The sequence below is a fragment of the Netta rufina genome, assembly GCF_964035555.1.
Source record: "Netta rufina genome assembly, chromosome: 1".
Classification (NCBI taxonomy): Eukaryota; Metazoa; Chordata; class Aves; order Anseriformes; family Anatidae; genus Netta; species Netta rufina.
The window spans coordinates 29,127,543-29,153,318 of record NC_140123.1 but is presented as its reverse complement, the minus strand read 5'-3'; the positions used below and the strand labels follow the sequence as shown (position 1 = coordinate 29,153,318).

General features: G+C 38.6%; 1 protein-coding gene across 4 annotated transcripts in view; it reads left to right on the top strand.

Moving 5' to 3' along the window:
• The window catches only part of FNDC3A (fibronectin type III domain containing 3A), a 115,348-nt gene that overhangs the window by 71,268 nt on the left and 18,304 nt on the right, over positions 1 to 25,776 (top strand). For all 4 annotated transcript variants that reach the window (XM_084297986.1, XM_084297985.1, XM_084297987.1 and 1 more), the window contains 11 exons: positions 1,131 to 1,403; positions 2,762 to 2,820; positions 9,859 to 10,016; positions 11,260 to 11,319; positions 13,470 to 13,608; positions 14,207 to 14,260; positions 14,879 to 15,003; positions 18,897 to 19,071; positions 19,752 to 19,838; positions 22,684 to 22,822; positions 24,534 to 24,602. In XM_084297986.1, the coding sequence (XP_084154112.1) occupies positions 1,131 to 1,403; positions 2,762 to 2,820; positions 9,859 to 10,016; positions 11,260 to 11,319; positions 13,470 to 13,608; positions 14,207 to 14,260; positions 14,879 to 15,003; positions 18,897 to 19,071; positions 19,752 to 19,838; positions 22,684 to 22,822; positions 24,534 to 24,602 (1,338 nt within the window). The remainder of the gene's footprint in view (positions 1 to 1,130; positions 1,404 to 2,761; positions 2,821 to 9,858; positions 10,017 to 11,259; positions 11,320 to 13,469; positions 13,609 to 14,206; positions 14,261 to 14,878; positions 15,004 to 18,896; positions 19,072 to 19,751; positions 19,839 to 22,683; positions 22,823 to 24,533; positions 24,603 to 25,776) is intronic.

Genomic DNA, 25,776 nt, shown 5'->3' with positions numbered 1-25,776 from the left:
AAATCTGAATTTAAGGGGAAAAAATGAAAAAAGTGCTTACAGTGTGGTAGTTCTCTAACAAAAGCTCCTAACTTTCTAATAGTAGTGAAAATCAAAATTTTAAATACAGCTTTTCTAATAATAATCTGTCAAAGTTTCCAGACTTAAACTGATTTAAAAAGTCAGAGACTGAAAAGCTCTGCAGTTTTTTGATTGTGTCCTTCTTGCAAGGAAGTTTTTATTTCATCTTGCTTTCTGTAAATTCCTGGCGCAGAAGGAATAACAAATAATTTTGTTCTTCAGACTGAGTGATACAGTTTCAAATTCTCAAACTCCAGTCAAATTCTATGTTGGTTTTGAAAGATGTGTTTTGGGGGAAGTTTTCATTAGGTATGCAGGTAGGAATACACTGAGGAAAGAGTTGGTGCCATGTGGTATAAAATGTTTAAATCTTGAGTCTTTAAACCGTGCTTAAACATAAAGATGAAATGGATAAAAATGTTTTAATTAGACAGAAGAACTCTGCAGTTTAATTTTTTTCATTAGTCTTGTACTGACATTTTTTCCTAAAACCATGTTCTGACGTAGAGGTGGGCCCTCAGTGATGCTGCAGCAATGCTTTGGCTTGCCATGTACAGGTCTAGTGCACTTATAAGACCTCGCCATATACTATCTCGTGTCTTCTAGTGTCTTTCAGTTGCCCTTTGCTTTTGTTTTTTGTTTGTCTGTTTGCTTTTTTTTTCTGTTGATTTCTGCAGAAATCCCATTAAAGTAATAGTGTTCCAAAAACTTAAAACTTCTCTATTTTTTGTATTCAGCATCAGAGCAGAATTCTCCTATGTAATGAAGTAGTGTGATAACTTTATTCTGCACCTCACAGCTTAGGGAAGAATATAGAAACCTTTTAAAAATAATTTTGTAAGCGGAAAAAGGATGTGGGAAGGAAAGATTACACTTTCTCCTCTAACAGGTTGTTAATGTCCAATTACTGTATGTAAGTTCACTTTCTGGATGGTTCAGTTTTATAATAGGAATGTAGATGTAGTTTTGCACAGAAGCACACACTTAACTCACATGACATTTTTAAATAGATCTTTAATTACATTCCGTTCTTTGTGATTTATTTATTTTTCTTTTTTACTTTCATTTAGATACTCTGCCTGCTCATGGAAGAGCCAACTTTAGAGATGAAAGGTCTAGTAAAACATATGAAAGGTTACAAAAAAAATTAAAAGATCGACATGGAACTCAGAAGGATAAATTAAACAGTCCTCCATCATCTCCTCAGAAATGTCCTTCTCCTACAAGTGAACCTAATGGACTTTCAAAAGGACAGGACACAGCTGGCATAAGCACAGGTTCTACCAAAAGCAAGTCTGTGTGTAAAGGAAAAAGTAATTCTCAGACAGACACGGAAGTAGAAGGTAAGTGTTAACAAAAATTGTGTGTGTATATAAAATATGCAAGTCCAGTATCTGGCTGAGCACAGCCTTTGTAGATAGCACACCATCCTTTGGCAGTCTTGAAGTTGGGTGATAGACGTGGAATGGTGTTCAGGCAAGCAGCCTGCTCCTCATGTTGGAACAATGGCTCTAAGAGAAAAAAACTAGGAAAACCCCCTGAAAGTTTAGTAGCAAGGGACACCTTTATAATACAACCTGAATTCAGCAACTGGGAACATTCGTTGACCTGTTGCTCCAAATTTGGATGAATACATGTCACTAGTTCCACTCTGACATCTGTCTTGCATTCAGTTTACTTTCTGACATCTGGTATTTATCTATAAGCAGACTTCACCAAGGCACAGGTGACAAAATGTGCTGTTTACATACATTGCAAAAATTATGTTAGCAGTTCTTCATAACTATTTATACAAAAAATGGAGAAATACACCTTTTTTATTATTATTATTATTTTATTTTAGAAAATGATGTACTGATGTACATTTTGGAAAATGATGTACTGTGACTTGTGCTAACAAGCAGAAATTAGAAACACATTTTAGTTAGTTTCAATGGCATGGACACTCTTAGAAATATAAAACTGTAAATAGATTTTACCTTAGAAATCTTTTTTTAATTTTTTTAGGGAGGTTGTTTCCATCTTATACATTTTAGTTTAAGGAAGGTTTTTAAGTGAATTAAAAATGCCCGTCTGCAACTACAAAACTGAGTAGCCTGTGCACTTAATACTACTGAGATGATCAAATTCATGTATTGTGTGAGAGAAACCACATAAAAACATTTTCTGTAAAATTACTCTGTAAAATTTGGGCGTACCTTCAGCTGAAGCAGAGCACATGAAATCCTTTCCCTGAGATAAAACTGAAGGTTAAGCTCAGGCTTGCCACCCTGTAATTGATGGAGGCCACCAGTGTCACCAGTAGTCAGTCCTTCCTCCAGCTGATGTGCAGTAAGGTCTTTTAAACTATTGTAACTTGGCTGTGACTCCATCCAAAGAGAAATCTATAGGAAATATCTCGGCCAAGAGGTTAACTTCTCCAGAGCAGTAGTTTGTTTAAAATTACACATTAATAGAAGATAACCACGCTTTTTGTATTCTATTAAATCACAGAACAGATTTACAACTAGTTTAAAGTGAAAAACAACTCTGAGAGGTTTTGGGTTTTATGTTGCCCTAGCTGAATACAAGCTGGCCTGGTGTTGTGTTTTATACATGCTGTAATCTATATGCAATTGTTGAATTTGAAGAGCTATTTCAATGTAAAGTCACTGAACAGTGATTCATGGGCACTTTGTTTGCTTTGATTTTGTTTTTTAAGAAAAGGATGAAGAAACAAAAGCACTTGAAGCACTTCTTTCTAATATAGCCAAGCCAGTGGTAAGTGATTGCAGCTTTCTATAAAAGCAGTGTATCTGTTGCTATTTTATACGTTTATACCTCCTTTTCTCTAAGTTCAATTCTTCAATTTCCAGCAGTAATGAAAACTCACTTAACTTTCATTCACTGAAATGCAAATGACCAAAGTCATTTTTAATTTATTAACATTTATGAAGCTAAAATTGTCCTAATACTTACTGTGTGGAATTCTTTTCATTGCATTCATTCCTCAGGTATTTATATTCATGGATTAGATCTGCCACGAGCCTTGTCTTCTCCAGGCTGAACAATCCCAGCTCTTGCAGTCAGGCTCTTTTCAGTGGTGACCAGTGACAGAATAAAAGGCAGTGGTCACAAACTGAGGCACGGAAAGCTCCCTGTGAACATCAGCAAGCACTTAGGATCATAGAAACCTTTATGTTGGAAAAGACCTCTAAGATCATCAAGTCCAACCCTTAACCTAGCCAAATCTGCCACTAAACTAATTCTGTTCTGTGAGACTGATAAAGCACCAGCCCAGGCTGCCCAGAGAGGATGTGGAGTCTCCCTCCTTGGAGATCTTCTCAAGCTGCCTGGACGCAGTCTTGTGCACCCTGCTCTGGGGGGCCCTGCTGGAGCAGGAGGGTCGGCCCAGGTGGCCTCCAGAGGTCCCTTCCCACCTCTGCCGTTCTGTGATTCTGTGGTGCTGAGCAGGCAGACCTAACTGCTTGGGATCCCGCTGTGTCCAAGCACCAGAACGTGATAACGTATCGTCAGTGCCCCTGTCGTGGAGGTAGAAATTGTCTGAATCAAATCTCATAAGAAAGGGTTGAGAGAAATGAAATGAAGAAATAGAGAGGAGTACCCTAGGTGCTGCTGGGGTGCAGGTGGTAGCTGTGATGGTAAACTTCAGCAGCTCTGAATGGGATGTTCCTGGAGACCAGAGCTGGTGAACAGGCCATAAAAAGATTTTTAGGTGAAGAAAGTGGGACTGGAAAGAAAGCTTATGAAGATTAAGGTGTGGTGGAGAAAAGAAGTGAAGAGCAGAGACAGTTCCCGGCAAGGAGCACAGGTCCAAAGATAACCAAGACTGAGGGATCCTGAAATAGATGAGGAGTCTGAGATGGGAAAATGAGACCAGGAGCAAATAGAGCAGTGTATGAACTACTGGGAGAACAACTGTCTGTTCTGTTTGTTATTTTTGCTCCTAGTAAGACTGAGAGTGGTGGGTGTAATGGGCAGTAGTAGCAAGAGGCTGAAACTGCCTGAGAAAGATGATTTGTGAGGTAAGGGCACCAGAACTTCAGTGGGAGATAAAGGGGAGAAATTGGGTATGGAGTAAATGAGTACAGACTGGAATGAAGAACCAGTGGTTAGGGCCAAACTTCAAGAAGCGGGAGAAAAAAGGGTCAGGAAGGATTACAGCTGTGAGAAGTGAACCTAAGGCTGTATCTGACACCATCAAGCCTTACCCAGGAGCTTGGGTGTAATCCAGCTTTCCTAAATCTCATCAGCCTTTTGACAGCAAGTACTCGTGAGACCTGCCAGCAGAGGTTTTGTTTTGCAGCCTGTTATTTCACTGCCCAGCTGTGCATTTCATCTCCATGGATGGTACTAAACTCTTACAGCTATCGCGGTGTTAGATCGAGCATCAGGGATTGTGCAGGGTTCCCGGGTTGCTGTTGGACATTGCACTGTAGGAAGACAGGCATCAAAATAGCATTAGAAAAATTAGATTCCATTTTCAAAGTGAAGCAGTGAAGATTTAGTGCTAATGCTGGCCCATTGTGTGCGAGATGAAAATAGCCTTTTTTTTCTTTTTCTTTTTTTTAAACACAACGACATGGTGTTTTTTCTGTATGGTGCGTTTTCTCTACGGTGAAGATTACTTCCCTGCACGAAGTAATCTGCTTTGTGAATGGATCAGTCCTTTGCCCCTGGTCAGGGCATCCAAGTCTGGGATGTCAGCAGTGACTACATTGGCACGGGGAGTGGCAACTGAGCATCCTAGGTGGTCAGGGAGACTGTGAGAAGTAGAATCAACAGATGGTGACTTCTACTGTGTTGTAGAGGACATGCAAAAAAGCAATAGGGTTCCAGTACATCCCTGTCTTTTTTTCCCTTGCTTCCTTCTGCTTGCAGCACTCAACCAACCTATGCTCATAGGCAAGTCTAAGTTTCACCATTTGCCCTCCTCACCATGACCTGTCTCGAATTTCACTGCTTGTAGCTGAGTGCCTGCAAGTGCTGTCTTTGCAGCCCTCAGAAAGGCCTAACAGGCCTAGGTAGTAGTAGTTTGCCACAGAGCAAACAGTGCAGAAGGCAAAAAGCCAGGCTTCCAGCACTTGGAGAGGCTTACAGGGAGCATCAGGGCTGCAGGTGAGTGGAAGACTAGCTGATGGTGCAGCTTTGGGGAGTGGGATCTGAGGAGAGCAAGGGAGACTGGATAGTTTGCTGAGGCTTTGCATGATCAGAAGCAAGCCTCACACCGTTTCTCCAAGGAAATATTATCCTCACCCGCCCACAAGTGAACCAGGAGATCATTTTTTCACACCTTTTTGTAGGTCTCATCAGAAATATTTCTACAGGGTTTGGGTTAATACTTGGCTTGAAGCACTGTATTTAGGGACTCTTGGTGGATCATCAGCTCCTGTTTTCTGGATGAACTGCAGTGCCAGCACAGGGAGTACTGGCTGTTGGACCAGCCAGTACAAGAAGTACAGTTTGCTGCACCAGCCATCACATCTGCCTCCTTTGCTGTTTGGTTAATAGAAGAGGAGACAAGGGGACCTGAAAAGGCAAAAAGCAAAGTGAAGAATGGAGCTGAAGGCTGGGGATTTAAGGACAAGAAGGGACAGGGACTCAGAGTTCTCAGAGTTTGAGGACTGGTTGTATGGCATTGTAAGGCCCTGGGGAGTACATCATGTTTTGTAGCTCATGCATGTTGTGTATGCTTCAGGGCTTTTAGAACATGATGCAGCTTACTCACCAGTTAAGTACCTTATGTCACTGAATGCAATCCAGCTTGCACATATTAAAACTGCCTTTTTTTTTTTTTTTTGACCCAAATGGCACGTGGTTATTAAGGAGATTATTTTTGTAAGGTGCACTGCTAGTGGAGACATGCCACCTCTTAATTTCCTCAGCGCCTAGGGCCCAAGTCAAGTGGTGTAATCTGCTTTGAAGAAGCGCAGTGCTCAGAGCTGCAACCACAATCAACTGCAGCTGCTGAATAAGTGCACGAAGTAATAAGTAATGCCAAGTTTTCTGAAAAAATCCCTCCTCGGTGTCTCAGATCGGTCACAGTGGATTCTTCTGATCTTAATCTTTGTTCTTCAAAAATATTTTTTTCCTCCTCATATCACTGTGATATTTGAAAATACACTGGTGTTTTGTACTGGAGAACTGATGGGGATTTCTGAAACTTGAGTGATTCCTCAGTAAAGCTCTGGCTACTGTTCAGAAAGTCAAGTATTGGGATATTACTGATATTGATCATCGAGGATAAACAATACCAAATAATTATTTGTTCAGTAATGACTGTCATATGCATACTTAACTTGAAGGTGGAGTAATTGTCTGTGCTGATGTAATCTAAGACTACCATAGTGGATATACACAATAGGGAATTCTTTTTCATAGGATATCTTCATTTTAGCCATTACTAATCTTTTGATATTTTGCTTTTGTCCCTTATTGATATTCTTGAGCAAAATGTATATGACGTAATCTGGACCTAGTCTTGTCTTTGTCTTTAAAAATCATTCTCCCAGCTACAAGTTGAACCTGAAAAGAATCTAATGTTTTGTAAATCAGTTGTAAAGGACTTAAGTTATATTCTGTTATATGTGCTTGCAACTGTGATTTATCTATTTTTTAGCAACTGAGTGGTTGAAAATACTCACACACCTATATGAGTTGACTGAAAAGCTCCAGAACTTATGAATTATTTAGCATCAAAAAGCGTATGGTCCAGAAGAAAAACCTCATTGTTCCTCAGCCCTACTCGTACTGCTTTTCTCTTTGTCTGATCAGTGACCCCTCACGCACAAGCTATATTTCAGGGGACTTTACACTCCACCACCCTGATTCTTTGGGGTTGCAGGAAAGAAAAGAGCAGCTTCCGTGGGATTCAGGTGTTGGATAGGGTTGGAAGTTACTTCCAGTATTTGTCCCTGGCAAAGTGTTGCTCCTTGTGTTTCATTTCTCTGCCTTAGAGGTGCTCAGGTACGTACTTCTTACACTTGTTCCATGAGAAGTTCACTCCCCGGTGCTCCCCAGTGCTTATTAGTTTAGGCTTGGCTTCTTGCCACTGCTTGGTTTGACACAAGTGTGTGTCACTGAAGGGGAACCACTGGTTTAACGTGACCACCTGGTTTGTTGTAGGCCATTTGGTTTCACTGGGCACCATCTGCTGGACCCAGAGCTTTTGCTGCAGGGTGTTAATTTTCTAGTCCAGCTACAGTGGTACATAGGGTGGAAAGGGATTTCTGCTGCATTGCAAGTACAGGGCAGAAATAACTGCTAAATGCTTCTTGCTTTCCTGCATTGTGCTTTATAGTTTGAACTTCTGCATCCAGCAGTAGTAGTAGTGCCTGACTTGGAGTTTTCCTCATATTTTTTCTAATATCTTTTGTCTTTAATCGTGTTAGCTCTTTTTTTGCTTCATTTGGAATTTTTTTATAGCTTTTTTTATTACACTGCAGCTTTCCATGCATCTTTAGGATGTCCTTAATTCCCAGCTTCTGCAAATACCTTTCACTTTGCATTTCTGCATGTTGAATCACACTAACTCTTGCTTTTTAAGCTTTGGCAAATTGGCCACAGCAAAGCTTCAGATCTTTGTAATACTGTTTAGTCACATATGCTGTTTACACAGAGTAAAACAACCAGAACAACCTACGTAGTCACTGATTTTTAGCTGGGTACATAACACAGTAACTCTAACACAATGAAACAATATTAACAGTTGTCATCTATTATATTAGAAGTCTTATGGAAGTTCTTGCTTACATGAGTTCACCAGCAAACATTGTCCTGGGGGAATAACTAAAGATAATTCTTCCAGCCAGACACTTAAAGAACATTTCATCCTGTTCTCTGTTGACTTTTGTTGCTATATAACAGATTTCCACTCTGCTCTAGGTTTAATTTTACTATTCAAAGTTCTGTCAGTTGTCTATTACGCTGCAGTGTTGTTTTTGATGTCCCACCCTTCCTGTTCTCTCTGTAGTGAACAGCTGAAACCTCTAATGTTTAAATGTTCCAATAAGATGTAACACCAGCCCTCATTTATACCAACCATTTTGACTTGTCCTGTGTAAAAGAAGACAGATACACTGAGGTGTTTGAAGAGAAATGTAATCTGAAGTGTGTAAGGCACTGCTAAAGCATCAGATGAAGTGTTACATACTGTTCTGGGCAATGCACTGAAGATAAGGGAGCAGGAGGAGGTAATCAACAAGGAGAGTGAAAATGATCAGATTTAGGCAAGTGAGGGGAGACGCATCATAAGTCTTCAAATACATAAGAAACAATTGCTGAAAAGAGGAGATCTCCTGTTCAAATCCATGGTGGCTAGGGCAAGTAGGCTTAATTGGTAAAAAGAAAGACAATGCCTGGACATCAGGAAAAAAAATTGTTACCAATAAGCCATTTCCTCTGCTTCGTTCTTGAAGTTGACCCAGTCAGGTTAAGAGCACCAGTGGTGAAAATAGCATTTTGATTCTCATACTCTAGTAATAGATTTCCAAAAGCAATTATTCAAAAAAAAAATAAATCTATATATCACAGTGATACTGTGAAACTAGTCATTTCACATAATGTGTTGTCAGTTCTTTTGAAATGATTGGAAACAGTAGGCAGACACAACACACAAACCACAGCAGTAGATGTGCAATATTAATACACACAAATTTCTAAGCATCTTTCAGTAAAAAATCCTAAGAAATTGTAATCACATGCACATACCCGTGCATTCACGTATAGATTTATGAGCATTCCCCAGCCCCTTGCAGCATATGTGGGTTTCAAGCAGACCCTGTTCTTTGAGGAATATGGGGTGATATGGGGTGACCCTAATTGCATGTCTGTGTAACTGTGGTGTTCCCTACAACCTCTGTACTCCTTTCTATCACACCATAGAACATCATAGCTGTTCTGATGCAGGCCTTTCTGCAAAGGGTGGGCTGTGCAGGCACTGCCATGGGAATTTGAAGTACATATCTGCATTTAGTGAGCCTGCCTTCTGTGTGAGCACCCAAACCCAATGCACATTATGAGATGCATTCTAGTATTCCCTTTACTAACAGAGTACACAATATTATCCCTGTTCATATCATGATCAATAAATACTTGCTGGGGTAGTTGACCAAAGAGATTGTAATCTAAGGATAAGGTTGTTGAGAGTTTACCTGTTACAGTAACGCCCATCATTTTGGAGAAATTCTTGAGCTTTTGTATATGTCATATGAAAACTGAGTCAGCGTGAAGGTATTAAAATCACAGTGCTGGTCATGTCAAAATATTTAAACAACAACAACAACAAAAAACCACACCTGAAATCTTATCATTAAGGGAAATAACTGATATCACGATATATGCTTTGCCATCATCTCGTGTTTCATAGATTATAAAATCATTTAGGTTGGAAAAGACCCATAAGATCATCAAGTCCAACCACCACCTAACAGTACCACGTCCACCACTAAACCATGTTCCTCAGCACCTCTCTTACGTACCTCCAGGGATAGTGACTCCACCACTTCCCTTGGCAGCCTGTCCCAGTGCCTAACCTCTGGAGCCCACTAGATGGCATTCGTTGCTTAGAAGTTTTTAGCAGTCAGCCCTGGGCCCTAGGATAGCAGCTTTCTCCTGATGTTCATTCCCAGCTTGATTTCATCTGTGAAAAGTAATGAGTAGATCATGTACCAGTATAAATACTCCGATCTGTTAATGGTGTGTGATTTTCTTCTCTTTTATTTGGCCCTGCGTGGCAAAGCAGTGTTTATCTGCAATGGCATTTAAATGGCACAAGTCTCAAAAGTTATGTTTCTACAGGTATCAGACATTCAGGCAAGAACAGCACTGCTTATGTGGTCACCGCCATCCAGTGATGTCGGAGAAGACACCGACAAGAATAACACACCAGAGGTTTATACTTACGAAGTGATGATTTCAAATACTGGAAAAGATGGAAAATACAAAACTGTATATATGTAGGTGTTTGTTTTCTTGTATTTATTCGGTGCTGCATTTAATTGTGTGGCTAAAAACCTCATAAAAATCTGCCCAGTGTTTGGAGATTTAAATAATTAGCAATCTTGTGCAACTTCTCTTCCTGAAACAAGTTACTTTTTCAGTAGAAGTGGTTCTGTTTTATTATTGAGGTATCTGTTTTATTATTTATTATATGCTTTAATACCATTTAGCTGTACTTCAGTCAGCTGCACTAGAAATTACGGGTTCTCAAGAAGTAAGATGTGTACAAGTAGCAACAAATACAAATTGTGCATGTGTTTATTTACTTCAGGACACGCTGCTCCTCCCAGTAAGGGTATTCTTCCCTTCTCTGGAAATGCTCTTGGCAAGAGACAGTGGTACACTGTGAAACAGATTCCCACAACTCGAGCAGCAGCAAAACAAGCTAAACTCTCAAACTGTGTAATTCCTAACACAATGTTTTTTTTTAATGTTCTTTTTTTTTTTTCAACTTTAGCAGTATTTTACATTTAACAGTAAAATTTACCGTAAAAAGCACAGAGCTCCCTAATAACTATAAATCCTTTAGTATTTAGCTAGCAGTTGTTAGTCTCCTTCCGTGGATTTCTTCGGAGCAGTTCATGAATCACAAGTTGGATATCCCTGACCTAGAGCTAGAGGAAAAGAGCTTTGCTAATATAAGCTGATTCACTAACACCAGAGTAATAGGTGTCACTTAGGTGTCTTTTCTGCTTACTGGGCTAGAAGTTTGAAGGAAAGAGTTTTTCTAACATAAGCTGATTTACTAAAAGCAGAGTAATAGATGTCACTTCGGTGTTTTTTCTGCTTTACTAAGCTCTAAAAAGTAGGTGTATGCAGTCGTTTACAGCTTTATATAATCATTTTTATAAGGCTGAAGAATTATAAATGTCAGTGCTTCTACAGGATCTGGTAATTGAGTACTTTTTTTTTTGTAATAATGTACATGCACGTTCTCCAGTATATGGAGCTGGTATTACTGAGTAAAGAAGATAATTTTTCTTAAAAAAAACAAAAGAGACAAAACAACAGAAACCAAATGAGGGAAGCCCATAAAATCCAAAGATAAAAGCATCTGCATTTTAGCATACTTAGCAACAGAAGCAAACTATTAACAGATGTTTCTTACAAGGAGTGTTAGGTGGATAGGTTAGATGTGTGCCTTTTTATAAGTATGTGATTCTGAAACAATAACTTTAACAAAATCCTATCTCTTTCCAGTGGAGAAGAAAACAAAGTTACTGTAAATGATCTCAGGCCAGCAACTGACTACCATGCAAAGTGAGTATCTTCCTTTTCTGTTCACTAAATTCAGTGAGAATGTTTTCAAAGTTTCATTCTGGCTGTATATTTGATTGAAGAATTCTTCAGAAACTGTCTTTACCCTGTGACATCCTTCTTTAAGTCACAATGATAGTTGAAATATTGCCATTCTCAAGTCAATGTTGTTGGCTTAGTTGACCACACAATCCATTTTGGAAAGCATAAGAGATCGTTGCTGCCTCACCCAGCTCCTGTGGTCTTTACTTGTTTACTTGGTCTTTACTTTACATGCCAACACGGTGACCATTTTTTTTTGTTTAAGCCAGGCACAGATAATGCTTCCCTTATGCCATTTTCCCACAAATACAAGAAGGAGGTACCTTGCACAATAACTTTTTTTTACTGTTCACTTCATCACACTGCTTTCGCTTTGCTTCAGCAGACCAGTAAATCCGATACAATACAGCAATTTATAAATATGTAATTTATATAAGTATAAAGTTGTGAAGGCAGAAGTTAGGGTTTCCTTAAAAGTATTGCTTTTTCAAGAAATAATTGCAAGCAGAGAGAAACTTCTTAGAATCGGTTATCCATCATTTGAGGGATTTGCTTCTCTTTGTGTGGAAAACCCCAAGACTTCTGTGTACTGATCAGGAGCCACTTCTTGACAGCTCGCCAGAAGGCAAGGGAACAGAAGTAAGGATCTGAGTCAAAAATGTTGTGCCTCTTACCACATGAAGCAAGGCAGGAGAAGATTTCTGTAGTGCAATAGTCTCATGATTTCCATTTGCTCAAGTGGAAGTGCTAAGTTCTAGGTCCTCAGTGTGAGGGAGCCTACAATTCCTAGTGCTGTTTTCCACGATATTGTCACAGTTGCCAAAGTGAAAGCCCAGCAGGGTTCTTCATTACACATTTGCATTTATGCTATGGGCTGCAGCACAGGTTCAGGAGAAGGATGAGTAGTAAATTGACTTGAAGCTCTTTCATATGCAAGTGTTTCCCTCTGATTTTGTTCTTACTTTCAGTAGTGTTTGTGAACTTTATCCAATGATGTCAAAAATGTGTGGAGCATAGAGGTCAGCGCCTAGGTCTTTTTGCCATGTATAATTTGTTTTCTACCAGGCTACGTTCAGATTCTTTTTTACTTACATGTATTTCTGGTCTTTATAGAGGAAGCATGTGAGTAGGTGATTGAGCTATATAAGCTTTTCCTGAACTAAGAATTAAACAGAATTTTGCCAGTCTAATCATTGCCCAAAAGGAAGACAAGAAAGGCTAAACCCTGAAGATAAACCTGACAGATTATATATCTGCAACTATATGCAAGGACAAACAATTGTATGCAGCACCAGTGACTATTTAAATGTTCTGCTCTCCCTGTTGATGGAATCTGCAAAGCCAGTTTTCCTATGAGTGTTCATGCAACCAGTGTACAAGGCCTTCTGCAACCAGTGATCAGAGAAAAGGGTGTTCTGTGGTTTGTTTTCTTCTTTCAAAGGAACAGGCAAATCAGAAGAAACTAAGTAAGAAGAAAGTAATAGATGGTTTCACCCAAGAGGGAGATGAGGTTACACAGCTCGGGGGGAGGGAGGAGGGCAGAGGAGACCAGAAAATAATCTTTTACTTTGTTTTGGAGAAAAGCTATGAGAAAAGCAAACCGTTTCTCTTTGAGACAGAAGAAACAAATCATTCTTCTGAAGTACACAGAGAGCTAGTGCCCAGCCTTTCTAAAAGGTGAACAGGGTGAACAGACTCAGCGAGCTGGATGCAAAAGATTCTCTGAAAATACATCAACAGCTTCATTGTGCTTATCTGAAGAAAGCACTTGGAGAAGAATTACTTGTATTATCAACTTACACATCTACAACAAATAATGAGCCTGCAAGATGTTATCATTATTTCCCAAAAGTACAGCAAACAGTGGTCGTATTTCAAATGTAATTGTGAGAATAAAGCTGATTGCTGGTGATGATGTATATCCAAAGTAAAGGACTCTACTTTTGCATTGCTTCCGTTGACCAAGAAGCTTTCACCAGCTATGGATTTGTAACAGTAACATATTAATAATGAGATAGCAAGGCAGTAACTTAATTCTGAATACTCGGTTTTCTTTGGAAATTGCATATAGAGATTTTGAGGTAAATGTTACTGACGGTTTTCCGTTCTAGAGTCCAAGTGGAATGCAATTGTGTACGGGGAAATCCTTCAGAAGCAGAGAGTTTTACCACAATGAGTTGTGAGCCTGATACTCCAAATCTGCCCAGGATAACTAATCGGACCAAAAATTCTCTTACTTTGCAGTGGAAGGTAAGAATTACTTAAAAATCTGTAAAGCTCTTTAGCAGTTTCAGATCTGTGAATAAATGCCAGTTCATTGAAGTTTTGTCAAACAGTAATGTCAACCACACTTCCGTGACTGAAGTATGTGTATTGTATTAAATGGGGACTTCAGCGAAGAGAAAAAGATTCCCAGAAAAGCCAGGAGCCTTTGTAAATAAAGCTAATGAACTTGAACAGAGACACTGGTTTGAGTTCTGGTCCGCTCCTGTACTGTAGAACCAATTTCTTTCTCCCTTATTGAACATAGGCTTATTTGTGCAAAGAAACTAAGTGGTCTGGAAAGACAGATTTGAACAGATCTGCAATCTTAGTGCTGAGAACAAATCTGTCATATTTTACATTGCTGCCAGAATACTTTCTCAAGGTCTAAATGAAAACAAAAATAGACACAAACATTCACTGGATAGAAACAGAATTAGGACTGTCTTGGCAAGTGCAACAGTCATATAAGGGCAGCACCATTTGCCCTCCACTGGTCTTGTCATGACTTGATCCATGCATGCATCTTTCCTTAACTGATCTTGTATCTAGTTAGGGCTCTAATATCTCTTTTTTCTTGTTGCAGGCATCGTGCGATAATGGTTCTAAAATCCACAGTTACCTATTAGAGTGGGATGAAGTAAGCAAGTTATTCTCTTCTATTTTTTATTTTGTGGTTTTCAAAAGTAGTTGTGTGTGACTATACACATCGAGTTGTATCAAAATCATGACTTTTGTAGAGAGAGGCAAGGGACAAGTGCATAATTTCTGAAAGCAAGTGTGAAAACATGATTATTGCCCTAATTTTTTCTTAGGGTGTATAACGTATCAAATATTTCTTAAGGAGTTACGTGATTCTGCCACCCATAATAGTGGCTTTTTCACCAATACTTCTCTCAAGAGCATTGAGATAGATCATTTTCCTATAACAGTGTTTCTTTTGTATAAAAGGGGTGCGCCAGCAATGTTCCCATAAACGTGTTCCAATCCTAGCCAGACAGCTATTCCAAGAGGGAGATGGCAGAGCTGTAGAAACTGTACTGCTTTCTCCTTCTAGCCCTTTGGAGATGGGAAATAGAAAGGAATTTTAAAAGCCTCTAATTCAATACAAGTATGTTTATGTAAAACCTCACTACGGGAGGGTTTCTTGAGTTATGTTACACTTCAAAAATGAATTTACTTCACATTTGTGTGTTACTTTAATTGATGGACACATATTTAATAGGGTGAATAATGTGATTAATTTATTCCTTTTTAGGGAAAAGGAAATGGAGAGTTTTGCCAGTGTTATTATGGCCAACAGAAGCAGTATAGAATTACTAAACTATCACCAGCAATGGGGTACACCTTTAGGCTAGCAGCCAAAAATGACATGGGGATGAGGTAAATATTACTGTTGTATCCATAACTATGGAATGCATTTGCATGCATATGTGTGCTTGCTTAGGGAAAGCATATGATGGCATTTAAAGAAACAAGACTTCTGACCATTTACATAGTTAATGTACCATATGTGATTGGATTATTCATGTTGCAGATCACATTTGCACTGCGAATCACTTGACCCTGCTTGAGCAAGAGAGGCTGGACAAGGAGACCTCCAGAGATCCTTTCTAACCTCAGCTGTTCAATGAGTCCTGGCACAATCAGTTTTGTTCAGGGATTATTATGGCTATAGCCACTACACGTGTAAATACTTGGCAGATAAATGCTACACATCTCAGCCCCTCTTATGAGCAGCTGTCACCTGCAGATAGCACAGCTGCTTCCGCAAATTTAGCCTAATTTCCCAAACAGCCTGCTCTAACCTGTGTACACGATGCCCCTTTGTACCTAAAGGGGGAGTGCGAGCGTGGCACAGGCAGCCCAGCTGCTCTCACATGAAATCAGCTCAGGCCGTGCTGATTTTTAGCTTCAGCCTTCGTAGCCTCACGCTGAGCTCCACTGAAGGTTGCTACCTTGGGCTGGCTTCCTACTGCTCTGAGCTGTAATGGAAGTTCTGGCGAAGCGTTGTGGCTTTTGTGTCTGATGTAATAAGCACTTCTGCTAACACGCAGAATGGGGGTCATGCTGAAAGACAAGCAACCCTGCCAGTGGGCCAGAATTGAATGGTTTGGTAAATGCTGCGGGGGTGCTGCTGTTGTTTGGCCAGAGGGTAACTTGGACCACGCTGGCTGCTGCTCTGGCTGCCAGTGAGGTCTAACATGGTGCCAGACCTAAGGCAGTTCTTGCAGCCAGTGTAGCAGTTTACCAGGGCTTGATCCTTAAATTTAGACTTGTGGTAACGACAGCATAAAGAGAACGCAGTAACTCTGCTGGAGCAGGAGGTAGGTGCAGCAGAACCCACTCTGCATCCTGTAGTTATATCTATGTTGTGCTCTTTGCCATGTCCATTTTCTGCATATGTCCTTTTACCTGAAAGATATGTTAGTCTCATGTTACCATGGGTAATGGACAGAATATGACACAATACCATTGATATTTTTTTTCTGAGCACGTAGAACTTATCATGAATGTTTAGGACATGTGGTCATAATTTTTAGAAGTTTAGAAGTGCTGCTTTTCAGGAGTTACAAAGCACCAAACTTTGGTTTTAATTTGTGAATGAATGGCATCTGTTGTCAGTAGAGGATATAATTAAAACTCAAAAAAAAATTAAAAATAAAAATAAAAATAAAAATGAACAGTTTCTCAGGTTGGGCTTACACTACTGGATGCGTTAGCTCTTGGGAGTGCTTCTTGGTCTTCAGGTGAAGCAATAAAGCTGGCTAATATTCTTACTGCTAGGGCTCAGTACCTCTAGAATAGACTGCCTGTGTCCACGCTGTTGGACATTTACGTCCTATGTGGCATAAAAGCAAGGCTTCTTTAGCCATGAGCATAAAATTGCTATTTTTTGTTTGTGTTTGAGATATTTTGAGCGTTGTGCTGCAGCTCAGTGGAGTGGTGTTTTTATAGCATGAAATGTGTGTTGTCTGTCCTTCAGCTAGCACAAAGGAGTGTTTGAGGGAACAATGCCTGCCTCGACAGTGCTGAAGGACAGTTTAAAAATAGGGAGCCAGACCTGAGGATGTAATTCATGCTGGATAGAAGAAGTCGTCTGCAGGCTAAGTACATGAAAACTACAGCTGGCTCAGGAGGTCTCTGAGACATGTTGGGAGGCTTTGGAGAGCACCCAGGGCATGTGTTGCACGTAGTACCTGTTCTTTGTGTCTTCCCTTAGGCTCCTGCTTTGGGTCACTGGCTGAGGACACTGTAGCAAGCTAGGCTGACTTTCAGAGTGCTCCAACACAGTCTTTCTTATGTTGCTGCCTTCTGGAAGATGTTTCTGGAATGAACCGTTCTCTGAGTTACTCCTGGACTTGTCTTGATGAGATGTAATTGGACAAAAGCAGGCAGGGAGTGAGCTGAGAGTTAAGCAGGGGCCAGTGTTCAAGTTCTCTTCCTGTTCCCTGGTTACTTCTGAGTGTAAATGTACCCCCTAGGAGTATCCACACGTATTACACACCTCTGTGGTGTAAGCTGGTGGAAGACAGTCATCAGTTAAGTACCCTTTTTAAAATAATTGTGCTGAATAGATTTTTAAATCTGTATTTCATAGCTGTATCACAACGCATTATGTTGTCTCTATGGTATTACTTAAGTCTCCTGAAATAATATTTACTAGGATAGGGTGACAATTTATTCCTTATGAAATATGTTGAGAAACTTACGTATCTGCAGACTGAATTTTGCCTAAATGATTTTGCCAGGAAGAATGGATATTCTCTCTTAGAGTTACTCCCATTTTTAAATTTGGTTCTAACCAAACATGAAACCGTGGCTAAACAAATCTGGAAAAATAAAATCTATTGAAAAGATAGAGGATTGTTGTACTCCAAAGTGAAATGTTAAGAGAGGTTCAAAGGTGGGAATTACTGGAGCTCTTTTAGTTGGTTTCAGTGTGTTTTGGAGTGATTCAATCAAGTAAAGAGATTAAGGCTTTTCAAGGTGTTTTTCTCCACCCCTTCCCTTGCATCTGCACCTGAGTTGGCTGCTTCAGTAGTTGGTTGTGAGTAGACAGCTTTAGTATGTCTAGCTTCTCTTCATGCTTTCTTAGCCTAACTGTAACGCTGGATTTTTTTATTTTTTTTTAAGTAGATACAGCATATGTATCATACTGTCTTAATTTCAGAGATTTTCTCGCTTGTGATTTTTGGCAAAAAAAGTGTTATTCCTGCTTCTCAGGAGAAATGGGTTAGAGAGAAAGGGACGGCAAGGTATCTTCATACTGTGATTTTTCAGGGAAGTCAGATTTGGACACACAAGATATTTGACTGGTTCTGTTGTTCGAGACACATGAGGAATTTTGTTTTCAAGACTTCCTGGTGCTCACTTAGATAATGTCTTGCTTTTAAAGTTGCATCTTTGACATTAGTTTCATACAGTTAAAAAAAAAAAAACTAGCTCAAGCCTGCATTTCTTCAGATCTGATGTAGAAACAGCAAATTTCTAAATAAATGCCAGCTGAGAACAGTTTTTTAGAGTCTAGATGGATACATGTCACACCATCTGTGCGTTGTACCCATTTACTGACTTTGGCATCGCTCTGTTTCTCGGTAGATCTTTTGCTGTAACTTGTTACAGAAGGTTTATCGCTTGGAGGTTTATCTGAGAGTCATCAGATCAGGTTGAAAGTTCAGGGACTGACTGGTGTACAGTCTGCTGCATTTGTTCTGTGATAAGACTTTGGTATTGCCGACTCTTAAAGTAACTTAATAACTTCATATTGAATTAAACTAATATTGAATAAGACTATTATTCTGTTATTTTCTGAATCACTATAGGAACTGGTACTTCAGAGCATACCTGAAGCACATAACAATTTGCATAGATTGCTGCCAGGGAAGTGAAGTGTATTTTGGGATCTTCCCACATACACTTTCACGTCTTCGTGGTTTGATGTTGAATAGGTATTAGTATATCGCTGCTGCACATAGAGCTCTACTAATTTAGAATAATGACTTATTATGATAAACCAAAACAAATTTAATTAGCGAAACACTGTAATTATGTCCTGCACGGGAATCTTTCAATTATGAATGCTAACCTTGTTCAAATGGCTTATAACTGACAGATTCATGGGCAAGTTAAGTCATCTGCACGTTCAAGCTTGGAATTTCCAGTTGTGCACATATTCAAGAAATTATCATAGCTTTGTTTAGTAAGAATGATGTTTTTCTAGTTATCAATTGCTGTGTCTGGTTAGTTTACATACTCTCTGTTTTTACATACAGTGGTTTTAGTGAAGAAGTCCTGTATCATACCTCAGGCACTGCCCCAACCACACCAGCAAGTCCTTTGCTGATTAATGCTGGAGTTACTTGGTTATCCCTACAGTGGACAAAACCCTCAGGAACACCATCAGATGAAGGAATCTCGTATATACTAGAGATGGAGGATGAGAACTCAGTAAGTTCAGAATACGTACTCTTAATAAGAAAAGAGACTACGATGTGTTTGATATGTTGTTGTACTTAAGTGTAACAGTGATTATTTTTGCTAGAATATTCTACCAGGAACTGTATTTTCTGAAGCAAAACTAAAGACCTGTCCTTGCAGTGACCAAGCCACGTAACTTTCTTTTTATTGCAACAATAATAGTTATTAGTGTGATTAAACTCTAATCCTGCAAAGATGTCTAGGCTACTTTTAACTTTGTAACTCTGGATGTGAATTTAAGCCTTACAAGAGTGGATCAAAGTAATTGCATCATGAAATGTGGCCTCCCCTAGATGTTACTTCAGCACAAGCACCTGTGTTTTACCCCTTCAAAGTGTTAGGTATAGTATCTCATGGCACTATATGTTTTTCTTTGCTGGTTTTTCTCCTCTTCAGAACTGGAGAATGGTTAATTCATTTCCTCACTCGCCCTCACCACCGCCACCTTATTTTTATCTTTGGCTTCCATGTGGACTCGCATGGTAGAAATAAAATATCCTGTGTTTACACAATGAAGTTACATTTAATTACTTTGTCAGAGAGCCATAACAATTATAGTCTGAAACACAGTAATTTGTTTATATTGAATGATGTTACAGAATCTAGTTGACAAATATACATGTTTCAAGTAATCCTGTTTAATTCTGCAGGGATATGGTTTCAAGCCAAAATATGATGGTGAAGATCTTACCTACACGGTGAAGAATTTGAGGCGCAGTACAAAATACAAATTTAGGGTAAGATTTTTCACATAGTTGTTTTGGGGGGTTGGTTGGTTGTTGTTTGTACCAGAGTACTTTGAAATTTGATTTACTGACTTATTTAAAGGAAAACCAGATTTGATGCCAGTCTCTCTTAAAATTTCAATCTCTTAAAGCTAAGAGTTCAAAGCCTGCTTCATAAGTCATCTCTGTAGAAGAAGTAGGGACCTCTAAAAGGGCATAACCCAGTTGCAGCTATCTTGAAATTTGTAATTAATAACAAGTCAATGTTATTAACAGTTTGTTTTTTTTTGTCTGGCTTTTGTATTGCATATAGACACTAAACACAACTCGAAGTGTTGGGATAAAGAGCAACTTTAATCAAAAAAAAATGATCAGTGCTAGCATAGCACTGAACCCAATCTAGTTTAAAAAAAAATCATATTACAATGGTGCTGAACCCATTCTTATACATTGTGAGGGTCTGAACATATTAGCTCAGGATCCAGTCACTCTTGAATAGTAGCATGGCTTTTGCAATAAGGCTTATGTGTGTCCCAACGTGTGAAGCAGAGTCAGAATGATCTCATTTCTAGTCTATAAGGAAAAAAAAATGTCTATAGTTGTTGTCTTGCATACACCTAAAATATTATTTCATAAGAAGAACTGGGAGCTGCTTAAGAACAGCATCTCTTTGCAATATGAAAGGTAGCAGATCGGGGGTTGGTTTGTTGTGAGCTAACACTTAAACATACACATACTCTTTCTGAAAGGATAGCAAATGTTTTGCACTTCTGAATAAGAGTTTTTCTTTTCAGAAGCAGAAAAGGTTCTGATAGGCGTTAATCTTAGAGTACTTGGATTTTATTCATAACTTATATAATAATTCAAATCATGCAGTGTATTTTCAGGACTGCACCAAGCTAGGACTGTTACGGCTACATATGTATTTCAAATAAAAATCAGCTAAATAATTTGGAACTTGCTTTTGCAGGACTTGATGATAGTTTTCCTTTGGAAGTAATCCTACGTGTTAATAATATACATCACTGGTAAATGCTCAGTTAACTTTAGCATCCTAAGTTTGTCATTAAAATAAAATATGAATGTTTATACTATATTTTTCTTAACAAAACCGTAAACAGAAGTCTCTGTTCACTCGTTCATAGGGCATAAAGGAGAAACAAATTCTGTGTTAATCAGGTCTTTAATTTTTATTATACAGGAGAAAGACTTAATTAGTAGTAATATTCCTTAAGGCTTTTGAAAGAAACTTTGTAACCATTGGAAACCTTATTATAATACGTAAATGCCAACTGCCTTTTTAACTTCATTTGTAAGGGCACAAAAACAACCAGATGATTGTTAATCTTGTAAACCGTATCAGGAGAATGTCTGAGGAGCATGTTAGCTCACATTTCCTCTTCTCAAACTACTGGCATTACTCCTACCATTTGGATTCTATTCAATTTTTACATAAATATAAAAGCAAAAATACCTTTTAGGTTGCTTAGGTTTTTTCTCTTAACAAATGGAGATACACAATAAATTAACTGCACAACTAAGGTGTAAAGAATAGCAGCGTTTTGTTTTCCTAGAAACACAGTTTCTAGACTTTTTTGTCTAGGTTGGAAGGGACTTTAAGAGATGGTCTGGACCAAATTCGTCTAGGGAGCAGAGCCTTAGATCTGGCTATTCAACCCTGTACTAGCCCTGTTGAGCTGAGACTTTGATGTTTCCAGTAAGGGAAATTCCATTGCTTTGCTGGACAGCCTGTTCTCATGGTGATTAATTTACATGTATTTCCTTATATCTAGATGGAATTTTCTCTGACACACTTGTGCCCATGGTCTTTTGTTTTGTTATCACATATCCTTGCAAAACGAGTATTTCCATATTTTCTTTAACTACCTTTTAAATATTGGAAGGCTGTGATTAGATCCCCCTCACTGAAACTTCTATTTTCTAGGCAAAGTAAACCCACGTTCTTCAGCCTTTTCCTCCTACATCAGGTTCAACATCTTATGTGCTCTTTCCAATTTCTCAGCATCTCAAGCTGGGAGGACCAAAACTAGGCAGAGTGTTCCAGGTTTAGCCTGAAAAGTGCTGAGTAAAGTGGCAAAATCACACCCTTCCTTCTACTGGCTCAATTCTTGCTGATGCAGCCCATGAAACAATTTACCTTTGCTGCTGCCAACGTGCATTGCTAGTTTGCTCTCACCAGGATCCCCAGGTCCTGCACAACTCCACTAAAAAGGAGTAGTTCTTAAACATAGCTAGTTTCTGAGTATCTTGAGCTGTTTAAAAAAAAATAAAGTCCTCAAGTCCTTCACTTTGGAATGAAGTGTTTTGTGCTATATCGAGCACCCACAGATTCCATTAGTGTCACAGAGGGCTGCGTGTCCTGATTACCTTATACAGTCAGGCTGGTCTTATGTGCCCTAAGTAGAAGCCTAACTTTATGTACCAACATTCGAAATGTGGAAGATATTTGGGGGGTATTTGATTTTATTTTTGTTTTTTGATTTGATTTTTAAGGGTATCTGATTTTTTTTTAAGGGTATTTGATTTTTAAGGGTTTTTGATTTTTTTTCTTCCAGCTTCACAATTATTATTTTTGTTTGTTTGTTTTAATATTTTTTTTTCTGGCAATTTACGGGTGTTTTTAATTTCAGCATTGACTGATTATAAGACTATCAAAAACTATAAAATGAAGGTGCATAATAGATCTGTTTCTTCTAATGGTTCTCCTAATGGTTTATTGTCTAGCTATTTGTCTACACATACATATAAATTAATTTGCTCTTACTGTTACACTGAACAGCATACCACTAGCCATTACATTTGTTCTGTGTTTATAATAATTTTTATGTGTTTACAGGTCATTGCCTATAATTCAGAAGGGAAAAGCAGTCCAAGTGAAACAGTAGACTATGCTACTTGCCCAGACAAGCCCGGGGTACCTTCAAAACCATCAGTGAAAGGAAAAATTCATGCACAGAGTTTTAAAATAGTCTGGGGTAAGAATGTTGTCCAGCTCTTTAGAGTTTGTCCTCTGTTTTGTTTTTTTTTGTTTTATGTTCGTATGTAAAAGGCCAGATTTTACTTCAATATACTTCAGTCAGCTGAGCCATCATGGAAAAATACTGATCCAAAATACCTAGGGTGGCAGTGTAATAGCGTGATTTTATGGGAAGAATAATATATGAATTGTAATAGGGACTGTTACAGCAAAGGACTACAGTAGTTAAAACATTGTAGTATTAATTTGTGTACTAAGAAGTTAATGTTACTCTGGCACAAAAAGCAGATGCCATGAATTTTATTTTATTTTTTCATCAAAAGAAAAGGTCCAAGTTTAACTTCTCTCTTCAAAGTGTTTACTTTTGATAGATAAATACTTTTATTCATTAGAGATCTTGAGAAACTTCCTTAAGCTTGGGGGTTTTTCTTACCCTGATGTTGTGAAATAGGAGAAGGAGAAGCAGTGCTGTGATGTACTTTAGCTGAAAACCACATGGGTGAGGGTTTTACTTACTGTCACAAATAATTAAACTTCTTACTTAGTTCTGTATAATAGTGTGTTTTAATCTCATGTTCTTTCACAGTAATAATATGAAAGCTCCTTGTAGAATAGTACACAGCGAATTCAGTCTTGCATCTTTCCAGAGTGCTTTGCTATATCAGGCTGAAAATTTCGGGTGTGAAATTTGTTCCATTATGGATAACATACAATGTATGAAGTATTACAAATAATCTGATCTGCAAATAGAAAACTACCTAAAATATCTATTTATATAAAGAACTTGTAATAGTCATTATTTTGAACTATAATATTCCTTTTTTTTTCATGAGTGATAATTATGTGAGAAAAAAGCCTTTCATTTGGGGTAAGTTGACTGCTGCCTTCCATCCAAAAAAGTGCTGCGTGCTATACAAGAAGTCTCATTTTATTTGGCAGCTGTGATGTGATATGTAACACTTGCCTAAGAGCCAACACCATTTCATCGAGCACATGCGTAATATGATGTTATAGCAGCAGTGCCCTTCTGTTTTAAAGTATTAAGCTGCCTTTATATTTGTCAAAAATGTTGTTTTTCCACAGTATTTTAATTTTTCTATTCCCTGAATCAGCTCTGAGAAAGAGTAGTAGAACTATGTGTCAAAGATAGTTCTATAGTTTCCTGTCTTGTCCTTCAATATTGTACCAAGGAGGACAGGTAACTCAATTTCTACTGCTAGACTAAAAATTTACGAGATTAAGTGTTCAGTATAGAACTCCTCACTTCTGTTCTCTCCCAAAATACTTTGCTTTTTCAAATGCTGTCCTTAAAAGATGAAATATTCTTACTTCAAAATCAATATGCCAGTCTTTTTCCTATCTGCAGTCCAGATTGCAGGGCCATTAGGATCTGTGTCTCTGAAACCATAATTGGGCTCCCTTCAGACTAACTGAAACGTTTGCTGTGGCATCTCCCAGGTGCCCGATTCACTCGTCACACGTCGTCTGTAGACTGTAGTAGGGTTGTGATCTGGCAGCTTTGGATAGTGGAGGATTTGAATGATTTGCAGCTGTCTGAACTAGGATGCAGGATGCTATGGCTACCTGTCCAAAAGAGCACTCATTTCCAGTTGGCTGTCAATTTTACCTTTTTTTTAATCCCCCCCCCCAAAAGCTACAAAACAGTTTGATTTACCATGTGTTGTTGGAATATTGTTATTTTTTGACAGATCCACCAAAAGACAACGGAGGAGCAGCAATAAATACATACGTTGTGGAGATGTCTGAAGGCTTAAATGGTAAGTATTAGGAGTATATGTTGGCATTCAACTGTGCTCTTTTTTGTGTGGACACCTCCAGTTATAAATTGTGGGAAGAGTAAAATAGGTATTATAATAGGGAATGTTATTTCAAGAAACTGTATTTTTAAAAAATAGGGATGTTGAATCCTGCACACAGGAAATTCTGTTTCTCTGGATTAGAAAGATGTCATAAAGCTGTGGCAAAAGAGATGCTCTGAGCTTCACCTATCACATAGGTGTGTTCTGTTTTGGAAGTCAAGTGATTCATGCCAGTTATTTAAGGGTAAGAAAGGGCTACTTAGCTTTGTTGGATGTGTGAGATGAATGAAACATTCATGTTCCATTTACTGCTACTAAATGAGAATAGTGATGGAGCTGGCATAAGCGTTTCTGCTGCTTGCTTTTCTGTCCTTTCATACAGAAGGGAAATAAAAAAAAATAAATCTAAATTTGGCATAGAAATATCCAGCTAAATTATTTGAAAATCTAGACCTATTAAGTAACCCTACCTGTACTCAGCAGCACAGTCTGAGAATGAAAGTTCATACCTCTCTTGCTGTGTCAGGCTAAGAGTGCACCGTCCCCAAATTGTAATGGTAGTCCTGCCAAAGGTATCACTTGTGGTTCTTTCAATACTTCATTTGTCACTTTCCTTAGCCTACAGCATGTCCACATTAAGTAACTCTTGGAAAGAGTTTGCCTGAGCCTTCATGCAGATGAAGTGAGCTGTGCACTAAGTTTCATTTGTAGCCCTCTAAATTCTGCGATGTATGAAACTGTTGGAGATTTGGTTTAAAGTCCCCAGGTTCCCAGCTTCATCTCTTGAGAGAAAGAGGATGCTGAAGAATTTCTCATTTAAGAATCTGACCGAAAAGCAAAGAATGAAAGCAGTGTTCCAGATGGTGCTGGGCCATTCCAAAATACAGGAACACACTTTATCAATTGTAAGCAGTAGCAACAATGTGCAAAATGAATAGACATGGTGTAACTGAAAGGTTTTTTCTGTGGGAATTTTTGCTTTTCTGTCTTTACAATTTTATTTGGTTATGCTGTTTACATGTGCTTGCTGGCCCAGTAACAATATCCTTATTAAGAGTAAATTCTCTCATATTTAACGTGAATACCAAATAAGGAAGAGATTCTACTTAGCAGATCTACACAAATTTGTATA